General features: G+C 43.1%; 2 protein-coding genes across 2 annotated transcripts in view; both read right to left on the bottom strand.

The window, feature by feature from the left end:
* The window catches only part of med20 (mediator complex subunit 20), a 217,556-nt gene that overhangs the window by 86,149 nt on the left and 118,572 nt on the right, over positions 1 to 12,835 (bottom strand). The window lies entirely within an intron of this gene.
* Positions 1 to 12,835, bottom strand: part of celsr2 (cadherin, EGF LAG seven-pass G-type receptor 2) — an 83,213-nt gene that overhangs the window by 23,066 nt on the left and 47,312 nt on the right. Inside the window, 6 exon segments of the mRNA XM_051947819.1 lie at positions 355 to 521; positions 2,356 to 2,481; positions 2,772 to 2,935; positions 3,355 to 3,512; positions 10,129 to 10,217; positions 10,312 to 10,427. Coding sequence (XP_051803779.1) covers positions 355 to 521; positions 2,356 to 2,481; positions 2,772 to 2,935; positions 3,355 to 3,512; positions 10,129 to 10,217; positions 10,312 to 10,427 — 820 coding nt within the window.

Below are 12,835 nucleotides of genomic sequence, written 5' to 3'. Positions count from 1 at the left end.
GGAGACGGGCAGAGGAAGGAGGAAAAAAAAAAAAAGACCACCAAGAATCAGCACCGCATCACATGATGTGACAGTCTTTTTCATGCTCCCTCCAGTTCAAGAGTTCAAACTTTGAATCGCTGCACATCATAGGTGTGAAGGGCTGGAAATAGACTGTCGGAGGGTTACGCAACTTCAAAGAGGCGTCAGTCTAGAAAATTTAAAATAGTAACCGAAAACAGGGCTAAAAAAAGGTTGCATGAGTGTCTTAAGTTTTCTGTTAATGTCTCCTGTGGTCTAACTTGGCCTTAAGCAGAATTAGAGCAAAGTGAAGCCAAAAAAGGGTGTGTTGTCTGTGTGTTTTTCTGCTTGTACCTGCAGTGTGAGGTTGTGCTGCAGGCCGGAGGAGATGTGCAGCAGTGTGGCGCTGGCTTGACGTGTGCGGATCATGAGCTCCACATGCCAGAGGACGGAGGACGCCGCCGCCAGGTTGTTCCACTGCAACATGCTGTTACCGAGGAAACGCTGTGGGCCGGCCATAACTACGGAAAAAAGACGGAGGGAAAAAAATTCATTAAAATATGAAAAGAACGAAAGCCTGGAAGGAGGAAGGAGCGATGCAGGAAAGAGTTTCACCGTAGGCGACATGAGACAGCGAGTCATTACTGTCATCCAGCAAGTCCACCACGTTCTCTGATCTTGTCCAAGTTATCTCGGCTAAACAGGTCTCACTTTTTTACAAACAGAAAAAGACATAAGTAGATAACTCTTTAGGGAATTCTACAAGCTTTTTATCGGCAAAATTAAATCAGGTGCACCCAGTAAGTTCAAATGGCTGCCTTTGCAGAGCAACACCTGAGACTGAACGGCAGCAGAAAACTGTTTGAAGTGCCGCTAATTCAGGGGGAATAAGACGCAAAAAATTTTCAAAAGTATGATTAAAATTGCCAAAGAGTTTCTATTTTTTAAGCACACGCCGCATCAGTGACTTGATTTCAACTTCAAATCAGAAGGAAGTCAGGCTATTTGTGTGCGCCAAAAGAGAAGCTTTTCTGCCTCTTTCACACGTCAAAAAAGTGACAGAAAAAGACTGAACGTCGGCCTGATGTGCAGCAGCTTCCCTCTCATTAAGCTGTCTCTGTGTGAAGCAAAGAAAAGCACCTGAATCACCCGGATCGAAATGATCGATTAGTACTGACAAATAAACCTGATGCACTGTGGCTGTTGGAAAAAGATGCAAAGAGAGAAATCGTTGTTAAATGTCACTCAAATTTAAGTCAAGCCTTCTACTCTAAACTGAATTAATTGTATTGTGAGAGTAAGCAAACGTACCACCATCAATGCTTATGAATTATGATGTATTATGAAGTGAGATGACAACTAACAACCACATACAGTATTGATTTTGTCTATTAAATGTCACAAAATGATTAAAATACCGATAACAACCCTCTGTGACGTCCAAAATATTGAGTTACTATCATGAGAGAACAAATACGAAACAAATTTGTAAGCGCTTTTCGCTATCAGAACGGTTGCCTGTTATTTTTCCAGTGGTCTAACAGCCGATTATTATTTCTCACCACATCCGTGCACTTTCATAAACAGCAGCATTTACGAGGCTCCTCTGATCATAATGATAACGGCTCCAAGTATGTTATTATCACACTGTAATCTTTTCCTTTTCTATTCTCCCATCCCTAATTTTTCCCTCATGCTTGTGTGTACAAAGCAACACACCTGTCATTGTTTGGATATCCAACTCAGGAACCTCTAATCCTCACTTGATCTGCATGAAAAAACATATCTGTTTTGCCCGTTCCACTCGGTGCTAAAAACAAAGGTGCTCTTTTCCGCTACCGTCTCTTCCATAGCTCATTTCTCTTCTTCCGCTGCTTCTCAAATTGCTCTGAAGCATAAATCAGCACGAAACAACAGCTGCAGCAGATCAGGTGGAACAACAACAGACACTGGAGAACACGGCTACAGGAACATTAGCTACAAACTGTATATCCTCAAAGTCAAAGAGCAAATAGTTGGTTGAACATTAAAGAAACCAGAGAAAGTTCAACTTCAAGCAGATTAGTTCTCACAACGGACACTGATTCTGTCATAACCCACACATTAAAACTACTGTAGTGGATTCACCGGGCTTGTTCCAACCCTGAGTGTCTCCACATTTGAACACCAGCTACAGGCCGCTGATTTTCCACCAGTTGTTTTTACATTCAAACACAAGCATTTCTGTATTCGACAGTTTCGGTTACTGTTTCCACTTTGATTTTTTTGACCTGATGGATATCAGCTCAGCACTCAGTGACGGGTTCAGCTTCAGAGTTTCCACCCTGATGCTTCGTTCTTTTCTGCTCCACTCACCTCTTTCGCAGTTTTGCCCTCCAAAGCCAAGCGGGCAATCGCAGCTGAAGGAGCCCCACAGGTTCACACAGGTTCCTCCGTTCAGACACGGGTTATTGTTGCAGAAATGTCTCTTGGCAGAGCATCCTAGGGGGGCAGCAAAATAAAAGGGTAATCTATCTGTTTGATCTATCCTGCCTCATTATTTCATCAGAGTCGCACAGAGTCAGAGGGTAATAAACTATTCATAGCAGGTACAATGATCATTTCCCACCGACTCCTCCTTCCTGCTGAGCTCATTAGAGTCAGTGCAACTTCCTCTGCCAGTCTGTCTCCCTTGGCTGATCTGACAATACGCATTCTTTCACCGCCAAACAGTCACAGCTTCAAGAGAGAAAGTAAATGACTAAAAAGCAGACGGGCTAAATGCTGCATACCGGGCAGAGTGCCGTTGTTGGCGATGAAGCTGGCCATGTCTATGTGCTGGTTGTCAATACGCAGGTTCTTCATGCATCCCACAAACTGCTGGTTGCGAACAGGGAAATCTTCGGGGAGCTTGGGGACTCCTCCGAGGAGCAGCGGGCCGGTCAGGTCCAGAGATCTGATAACACCATGAACATTTATACACTCACAGCTGTGCTCTGGCTCAAAACACACCATCAACACGAATGCAGAGGGGGAGAAAATGCATGAAAAATTCATAACAGACATAGTTTTGCTGTGTTATTTTTCCCCCTGGAGATGAAAACAGAAAAAAAAGGATAAACATTGCAATAAAGGAAGAAAGCAAAGCTTAGCTAAGACCCTGGAGATGTGGAACATCGTTTCAAAACAAGTTTACTCTTTCCCTTAATGAGGCAACTGCAAAGAAAGCAATGAAGTAAATTACTGGAGTCAATTTTGGAGTAATGAGAGAATCTATACAGCAAAGAAAAAAGGTTATTTACGGAATTCACGTTGGAAAAAATTTGATTTAACTTCCATTTTTAAATATTAAAGAACTCTTTCTTTTGGACTTACTTTTTGGATCCTGACTGGCTGCCCTGAGCAGAGCAGGTGTAGTTTCCGATCATGTGACCGAACCTCAGAGCGACGGAGGTGTCACAGTTGTCCACCGTCACGACAACGACCTTCTGATCCGAGGGGCCCTGAGGGAGGCCGGCCTGGCTGAAGACGGGCTGGAAGAGGGAGGCAGACTCATGAATACCAAGATAAATAAATTACGATGCGCCTTCCTTCCTTCAGCGGAGAATTAATGACTGTATTACACACGGTTAAAGTATTCATTTTCTCTTGAGATTCTACAGAACTTTTTCTACTCCTGAGTCAGCTGAGGATTTAACTGCTTTATCTCAAGCTTTCGTCACTATGCACAAAAATCTGGACTAGCGTAGTTTAGCACAGAGGAAACAGTAGAAATAGATAAGCTGAGATGTGTAGATGAAAGATAAGTTATGACTGTCCCATACTATTTTATTTATTTGATAGTTTTCTAAAGATCTATGAACCAGAAGATCAAGAAACACCAGAGAAAAAACTGTTTCGCTACGCTGCTATTTTTAATACGCTGAGGTATTTTTGGTCACTCAGCGTGCATAAATAGGACTAAGAAACAGCTTGTTATGAAAATTACTCCTTATTCTGCCCCATTTAAGAGAGGATTAATACATAAAACAGTACAGAAACTTCTGGGAATCTCAACCAGTCCTAAGCTGTGCACAGCTTTAAGACACAGATTTAAAAAAAATCCAGCTTCTGAAAATGGAAAAACAAAAAACCAAATAACTGATCTTGTGCATCGCTCTCGGCTCAGTCCCTGTTCAACTCGCTGCTGTTGAGCAGTTTAATAATTCATATCATAACAGCTCAAGCTTAAGGCAGCAACCGGCCAGCAAACGCTGAGGGGAAGGGTTTGCTCTCTGCAGGACACCATCCCTGTCAACAAAGGATCTCTCTCATTGTCTGAGAAATCAATAGGGGGGAGTAACAAAGGGAGGAGGGGCTGCGGAGGAGAGAATGATGATCCTGTCAATAAAAGGTCGCGACCTCTTTTCAGACAGCTCAGTTTCTGCGGGGTCACGTAAAGATCATATTAACCCTAAGTGTGGGTTCAAGCTGGTGTCGCGGGCTGAGAGCGGAGCGGCCGAGCTGTCAGCTGGTCAGACAGGATTTAGCAGGAATTAGTTCGTCTCATGGGCAGGGATCATATGAACAATTGACTCACTGCTGACGGCTTGAAGGTTTCTGATTTGACGGTCTATATATTCAGCTCTCTATGAAGTTAAACTAAAATAGATCCTCGTCAAACCGGCTGCACGAGGCTCAGGAGTTATAATTTCCTGACTGCTCTGTTGTTATGACTGATTTATCTTCGGTGTCTGATCCTTTAATTTAAAAGCTCAAAGCAAAGTCACCCAGCTAAAGATATGCTGTGCATTTTTTGGCTGGCGCAACATCTTTAGCAGCTCCATCACTGTAAGTTCATTAAGACAAAACACACTCTATCCAGCAATCCAGTCATGACAGATAGAAGTGTAGCTGGAGGCCATAATTTAACTTCCCTCACATGATTTTCTCATTGAGCAGATTAAATCTCCATGAGCCTCCAATAACACCAGTCTGTAACTGATAGGCTGCGGTTAGTTAAATTCCTGGATTCTCGTTTTGTGTCTCGTGATTGTGCAGAGGGAGACAGAGCCAATAATAACCCTAAACTGTCTCATAACACCTGAAACGCTTCACAGCACGACATGTGTCACCAAGCTGCAGTGGAGAAGAAGAGCTCAAACTGCCTCGGCTACAAGAAACCTAACGGCACCGCAAGAACACTGAGCATTCAGGAAGAAAATAGTCACAGTGGTGAACAGTACAGCGCTGATGACAGTTTTGTGGTATTTTACCTTACAGTTTAGCACTGTTTTTGACTTTTTCTCCACTAAATTTCAGGGAGAGATGTTCTGCTTTCTACTCCACTACATCTACTGGACTGCAGATTTTACAAAAAGCCCATGTTAGGCTTATTACATATATAGCAGAAAAAGATAGCTTCAGACATGTTTCAGAGGTCTATAAGTTGGTGGAAGTTTCACCAAAGACTCCCTGCTGAACACTATTCTAAGAGGTAACTTTTTTTCACGAAAACATGAAAATTGGAGGAAAAGTTCAATGAATGAGCACAAACATGTAGCAGAAGCTCAACTCATACCATTATGAGACCGGCTCCACCTCACTGGAACGAGCGCTTTTAATTTTGACATCTATTTACAGCTTTATGCTGCTTATTCTTTTCATTTTACACCCAATATTTTGCGAAATGAGTTCACACCTTACTGATTAAGTGGCAGGTAAATCTGTGTGTTTTAAATCTTGTGGTGACAGTCCCACGCTGGTGCACCTGTAGTGTTGTGTTTGTTGTCAACAAGCTAGCATTGGTTTGTCAGAGATGAAGAGCGTCTGTGATGATGGAGACAAAACAGAAACTAGAAGTACGGCAGGAAAAGCTACACGGTCAGGAAAGTGTCTGTAGCTCCAAAAAAACAGGAACAGAGGAAGGATAACAGCGAGGCATCTGTCATAAACACGCATCAACGGTGTTTGTGTAGCTACTCTCACTGACAGAAGGGGGAGACAAAAGTTCCACACTCTCAGTATGATTTTAAATGAAGCAGCTTTGCCTCTAATTGAATACTTCCAGCGTTTTGTTTTGGTCCTTTTACTTCATTCAAACCAACGTGTAGAACAGAGCACATTAATAAAACATAGAGCGATGTAGAAAACATCGAAACACAACATAAAGTGTAGTTTAGATGGATTTCACTTCGAATAAAAGCTGCAGAGAGACCTCAGAGGGCCTCCCAGAGATCAGAGTCTCAAACTGAGAAGACAAATGTGAGAACTGTCAGTGACGATGCTCGGGGCATTATGTCCCGTCCTGCTGGTAAACGGCTCACTCAGATCCATCAGGGGCGTCCTCATTATTTTGCTGACCAACTATTGCAGCCAGCTTCCTCCTCAGTGTTGCATCTCTTTTCAAGACTGACTGACTCCCTTGAAAGGTATTGAGTGAAGTATGAAGATAAAGTTGCTGCATCTATTACTTGTCAGTGGACAGTCCAGAACAGCACAGCAGGCCCTGTTATCGAGCACCTTTCCCACAGAAAGTCACAGCGCGCCGTGGAGCTCATGTTAAACAGGAAACGGAGACTGAAGTCAGCTTTTGCTTTTCAGCTCATCCTCCTCGAGGCCAATTTGTTACAAATTTGTTGATGATGAAACAAGAAAACATCTTGTGTGAATTGCCAAAGGTGAAATCATCCGACATGCTCTTTTCCACGGTTTTCCCTTCGCTGAGAAAGCTCTGAAACAGGCAGCGCTCCAGCTTGGACGCTCCTTTCACTGACCTCTGCTGTCATCAGTCACGGCTATTGACTCTCCAATAATGACTGTCTGTCAGGACGTCTTTCTCTGCCACAAAACGCCGGCCTGTCAGAGCTGACTGGAGCGCACATATTTGCTCTGCGCCACATTAAACACTGCTCTCACCCGCCGCTACACGGGATTATGGGAATATGAGTTCCCTGTCAGAGAGGGTGACGGGCTGAAGGGGCAGGGCAGCAAGCAGCACAAATATGGGATCTGAGATTGACTAGAAAAACCATAGCAACAGGAGGGGTTGGCCCTGAAGCGCGGCGTCCCTGTTCAAAGCCCGAGTCAATACTTCTCTCTGCCTTTCTTTACCCTCCTTTCGCTCCTCTCCTGCTCGGCTTTTCTGTCCCCGCCGAAGAACAGAGAGAGAGGGGCACCTTCCCCGGGGCCGCATCATTCACTGCTCACGGTCCCAAAGGAAGCAGAGGCAAACACAAAGGCAGCGGTCATTGCCATTCTCCACAGTCCCCCGCCATCCTGAAAGCCACATTTCAATCTAAAGTGCCCCCTCCCCGGCTCACCCTGCCCCACCCCCTGCGGACAGGGATGGGTCAGAGTGGGCCACCGTGGGATACCTAAAGAGGGAGGAGCCACGTTTCTACCTCAGCGACTCACAGGATGTGGAACATGAGAGGAGGACGGATGGAATTAGTTCAGCTAGAGCTGGGGGCCGGACACTTCTAACGTTGGAAATATGCTACAGGTTTGATATAGCGAATACAATCAGCAGCTGGCTAGACAGGTTTAACTGTACTCTAACTCAGTGACAGTAAATGATGTAACTGAGGGGGTTCAAAGCAAAAAAAAAAAAGAAAAACCTAAAAACATAGAAAATGAGCATTCAGTTGAATCAAGACTCTCTAAACACGGTTTCAATTAAACCTTATCACATTCACAAAGGACAGATTTACTGCAGGATGAATTAGGTTACTTTTATCTCTCAATAAACCTGCAACTGATTGTAGAAAATAATTACCTTTATGATACAAACCATATACTTCAGTAACACTGATCATGTTGATTTATTGCAGGACAAATCGGGAATTCCTGTTGCTCATTATAAGAAGTGATTATGCCACTCTGAGCTTGTGTGTCACGTTAATTAACTTATGCATCAGTGTGCATGTCACCAAACCAGCTGGAAGCCAGTAACACAGGAAGGTGCATCTGAAATAAGAACATCACCTCTTCTCATTGCTATTTTTATCAGACTGGCAGTCGGATGCAGACATCTGTAGGCTGCACTGCTCTAGAGGTATTCCTGCAAACCTCTAACTGTCATCCTTAAACATACAGCACAATTATAGATGTAAGCCCAGTGGCTCAGAGAAACATTACAGAGTTCTTACATTTAGTTTCTTGTACCGAAGTGATTAATGAGACTGTAATGTCCGTAGGCAACAAGTTTTCATCCAAAAGTGGACAAGATTCTCCCCCTTCATCACTTCTGCTGGCTACAATCTGACATGACCATGCCATCATACACTGAATAGAAAATGCACACGGCGGGGGTGTTGCCTGGCAACATCTTTATGATGCAAAGTGACTTCCTCAATAGACTAAAATGTGACATCCTGTGTGTCGGCCCTGGCTGGGAAAGTAGAGAGACAGCAGAGACAACAGCTCCATACGTTTCTGCACTGATTGAGTTGTTGTGATATTCTTCTGGGGAAATGTGCAACATATTTCTGTCCAATCTGAGAAACACTGCCTCCCCACTCTCCTCCAGTCATTCATTCATTCACACCCCCCTCCTCTCCTGTCTGTGTCTCTGCCTCCGTCAGTGTCTAGTTGGCACGTTGGCTTTCTTCCAGATCATCAGCCTGTCAGCAGCAATTCTTTAGTCTGACAGAGCAGCAGCACTAAAGAGGCAGAACAACTAACTTACACAGCTCAGTGTTTCCTGTCTGCTCTCTGGTTTACACCCACTACAGTCAGTCCTCCATGAAGACCACTGAGGAGGAGCTGCCAGTTCTCGCTGCAGCCGCCTGCACATGAGAATGACAGTCTGTCGTCTGCAGCAGATAAACAATGTGACCTGATTTCACTCTGAATGTCTTCAGTAACTGTGTCTGCTCTTATTCAGACACACCTGACAACAGTTTTAACCCTTTAACTTACACTTTCTCTCTTTCGCCTTTCCTTAACTAGCTTCAGCGTTGGTAATATCATCTTATCCATCGCTGTCTGACAGTATCAGCTGGTTCCAATTCTTCATTAAATCTTTATTAAGCTCAGTCTGAGAGAAACTCAAACACAAGCAATAATGGACTGACTTTTTTTCTCCTCTGATATCTGATTCATATTTTTTCATTTGAGTTCTGACTTCTCCATCAGGAGCACACAAACCTCATTTATATTCAAGAAAATGGAAACATTCAGGTGATTCACCATCCTGCAGCCATAAGTATTTGGCATCTTTGGAATCTTTAGGATCTCCAGTGCAATTTAAAACTTACTTAAAAATTTTGCTCAGTTATTCTGAAACCGGCTTTGGAGGCAGCATAAGTCTAAACCAATCTACTGAAAGATATAATTAACCAAAGGAAAATTAACTTTTGAATAATGACTAAAAGAAATAAATTTACAGAAAGAAGGAAATATATTTATAATTTAGTTACTATGGTCACCTTTGTTGAAAATAATAGTGTGACATTTTGGGAGGTGTGCTTGTTTTCATCAGTAAATATTAAAACTACAGATAGTTAGCTTAGCACAAAGACTGGAAACAGATGGAAACTGCTAGCCTGGCTCTGTCCAAAGGTAACAAAAACTTCAAATAACCCCTTAAAAACTCCAAGTTGTTGTTTTTCCACTTCCATTCATATCCATTTAAAACAAATCACATTGAATGTGTTAATTAGGGTGTCTAAAGGTCCTGGTGGGCAGATTTATACAGTTTTTAATTGACATTGGCTAGTTTTTGGCTATGCAAATCAGTGAGGGTTTGGTTTTACCGATCAGGTCTGTAATTCCCAGTTTTTATTAACATCTGTATTGTTTAAAAAGTTTAATAAAATTTAAATACATTTAAAAATCTGCCTAAATGTCTGAACACATTATACTGAGGTAAACTCTGCATGTTTTATATATTTGAAGTAATGTATCACGTGCTCTGTGCTGTTTGTCGGGGAAATTAGCTGACTGACTTTTAGCTTATGGGATCCTTTAAATAAACACATTAATGTCACATTCAGGGAGAAAGTTCATCCATCCGTTCTCTATACACCGCTTTATCCTCACTAGGGTCGCGGGGGGTGCTGGAGGCAGGGGACACCCTGGACAAGTCGCCAGCATTCAGGGAGAAAGTGAAGTGCTAAACTATTCCTTTAAACCATCAAACCTGTTAATGTCCAAACTCCCACCCACCTTGTTATAGTAGTGAACTTCCACCACGTGCCACTGGCCGTCACTGACTCCTCCAAGGATGTACGGGGAAACTGTCGTCTTCGCTTCACCTGGGAAACCATTAGTTGAATGAACGACTGCAAAGACACAAGACGAAAAGAATATGAAACTTTAAAAATATATATATCTGCAGAAGTTTCCTACCTGCTGAGAAGGTGAGCTGTATCTGCTCATTGATGATTTCCATGGCGATGAAGTCGTGTTTCTCGTTGAAGCGGCCGTTGTAGAGCAACAAACCGTCGGACTCTTTGGTGGCAAATCTGAAAAAAGGCAAAATTTACCTTAATTTGGTTTGACACATAAACTTGCTTCTCTTTGGTTAATGTTTTGGTTTAATGTATAGACGGAATGTCTGTCAACAAATAAGAAAAAAACAACAAAACCAAGAATGCAATGACAGTTCTGTGTTATAAATCTGCAGTCTGTGCAGCTTAAACTTTAATTAAGACCTAAATTCTGGGTGACATGTTTCTTTACTATGATAAATATGGTCACCATAGTCTATTTTGATCCTGTAGGCTCCATTCTGCTGCTGGAAACACGATGTTAGTGTATTAATCTGCAGCAGGGAACATTCCCCAAATTCTCCACCGTTTCATTCCATGCCAAATCACCAAAACTTCCTGTTTGATCTCATGGATTTCAAAAAAAATGCACAAGCTTCTATTAACTTCCTGGGACTTTGCAAAAGCCTATAGCTTTACTGCAAATCATGTTCCAGTAATTAATTTTTGAAGTTTAGCCCTCTGAGCTAAATTTAATCATTTTTGCCTCAGCAATCACTTATATTTCATTGATTATGGCTGGAAACATTCGCAAAACTCGAAGATAATGTGCAACTAAACATATCACTGAATGTTTTGCAGCAATAAAATTAACAATGATACATCATTTTGGACCCAAAGGAAGAATTTTTAAATTTTGAAAATGACACAAGCAGCCCCACTAGTTTTGTCTCTCTAACAATCAAATTTAAATTAGGTGTAAAATAAATATGGCTCTATCATATGCAGGAGATATTTAGTAGAACCTAAAAGCTTCCAGAAAACACCTGCAACTAAAAAAATGTGATCATCAGGAATGGATTTGATCGTGGTTTGCCTGGGATTTGCTGGCAATTATAAAAACATAGCACATCCAGAACCTTTAAACATGAGGACACCAAACAACACAGCTGCTGACGTGCACCATGATGCATGTACTTTATGTTAAAAAGGAAGGGACAAGCGAAAAGAAAGAGGGCAGTGGTCTGGTTTGACCCATTTAGAAAATATCCATACTGTCCCCTTACAGTCGCCTTGTCTACCCACTGGAGTGAAGCTACTGCACAGTAACACAGCTTGATGTGTAACTGTATATTGTAAAGATGAGGTCAGAGGTCTGACAAAGACCACTGAACAAATAATGTTGTTAATCATGAGGAAGGGAGGGGGGGCATATTTTCAGTACAGATAGTGAAGGAATCTGTGCATAGATGCAGAGCCACTTTAAATGACACACTACAACACAGAGATAGAAAACTGGGGCAATGTCAAATTAGCAGCAGGCTGGGGGAACGCATTACTGCTGCTAAGGAAGGAGCGCACGGGAGTAAGACAGTTCAGAGTAATGACAGCTTCACAACACTTTTTCTCATGGAGGAGAGTGCCAGCGCTGTAACCACAGCCTCAGTTTCAGGTTTCTGTTTGCATCTCCATGGTGCAACCAGAGCTGCTGTGGTGGATCCTGGCGCACATTTCAATGCATCCGAACACACACAGTTCAAAATGTGGGGAGCGGAGAGCTGATGGTGTTTCGCTCTCTTTATGTGGGATCAAAGTCTGCGGCGGTTTAAAAATATCTCGCTTTACCTGTCAGCTGTGGTCTGTGGTCGTAAATCTGATTCTGTGGAAATGGGTCACTGGGATGCTTGAAAGTGTGCTACAGGAAAAAAAACCCAGCACTGACTACTAGATTTATTCATTACCCATCCCACTGGGGACCAAACAATGAGGCCTCCCGTGCACATCTGCCAACCGGGAAGCATGTGCGACTCTCTGGCATCTGTGTTTTCTGGTCATTTACTCCATTAACATGCAGCCTAAATGTTCCTCAAAAGAGCCAATTAATTTTACTTCGGCAAAGGTCACGGCTGGACTCAGAGTTACTTTCTTCTTCTTCGTCTCTGCCCAAGTGGAGCTGCAGCCTCCGTCTAAGGATGCCACTCACACATCCACATATCTATGCATGCTGCGAGCCAACATGAGCAGCTGCCCCCCTTTCTTTTAGGGTTGGAGGGGACACTGTATATGATGCTGTTTGTGTAGCATTCTGGAGCTGGAGAGCAGCCAGAGGGCACGGCACCGCTGACCTGCTTACTGAGAGAAACGATTACCGCGACCTCGGAGAAAAGAGGATGTCGATACTCCAGCGGATAATAATGGTGGAGAGAGTGCAGACAGGCCAGTCAGACGGCTTCTACACATCCAGCAAAAAACACAAAACGCCAAAGAGAATTATTATCCGGAGTCTCCTCGGCAGCCCTGCAGTCTTTGACGGATCGATTTAAAAGGCCGCTCCGCATTGCCCCCCTCAGCCCTCTGAACTATGAGGGTAATCAGCCAGAACTAAATACTGCCTCAACTGGCATCACTGCGTGTCACATTAGGCACCCATCAGTAAAAATAAC

This window comes from Acanthochromis polyacanthus, chromosome 5 (assembly GCF_021347895.1).
Source record: "Acanthochromis polyacanthus isolate Apoly-LR-REF ecotype Palm Island chromosome 5, KAUST_Apoly_ChrSc, whole genome shotgun sequence".
NCBI classification, from domain to species: domain Eukaryota; kingdom Metazoa; phylum Chordata; class Actinopteri; family Pomacentridae; genus Acanthochromis; species Acanthochromis polyacanthus.
Note: the sequence above shows the minus strand (reverse complement) of the source record. Positions and strands in the feature narration are given on the sequence as shown.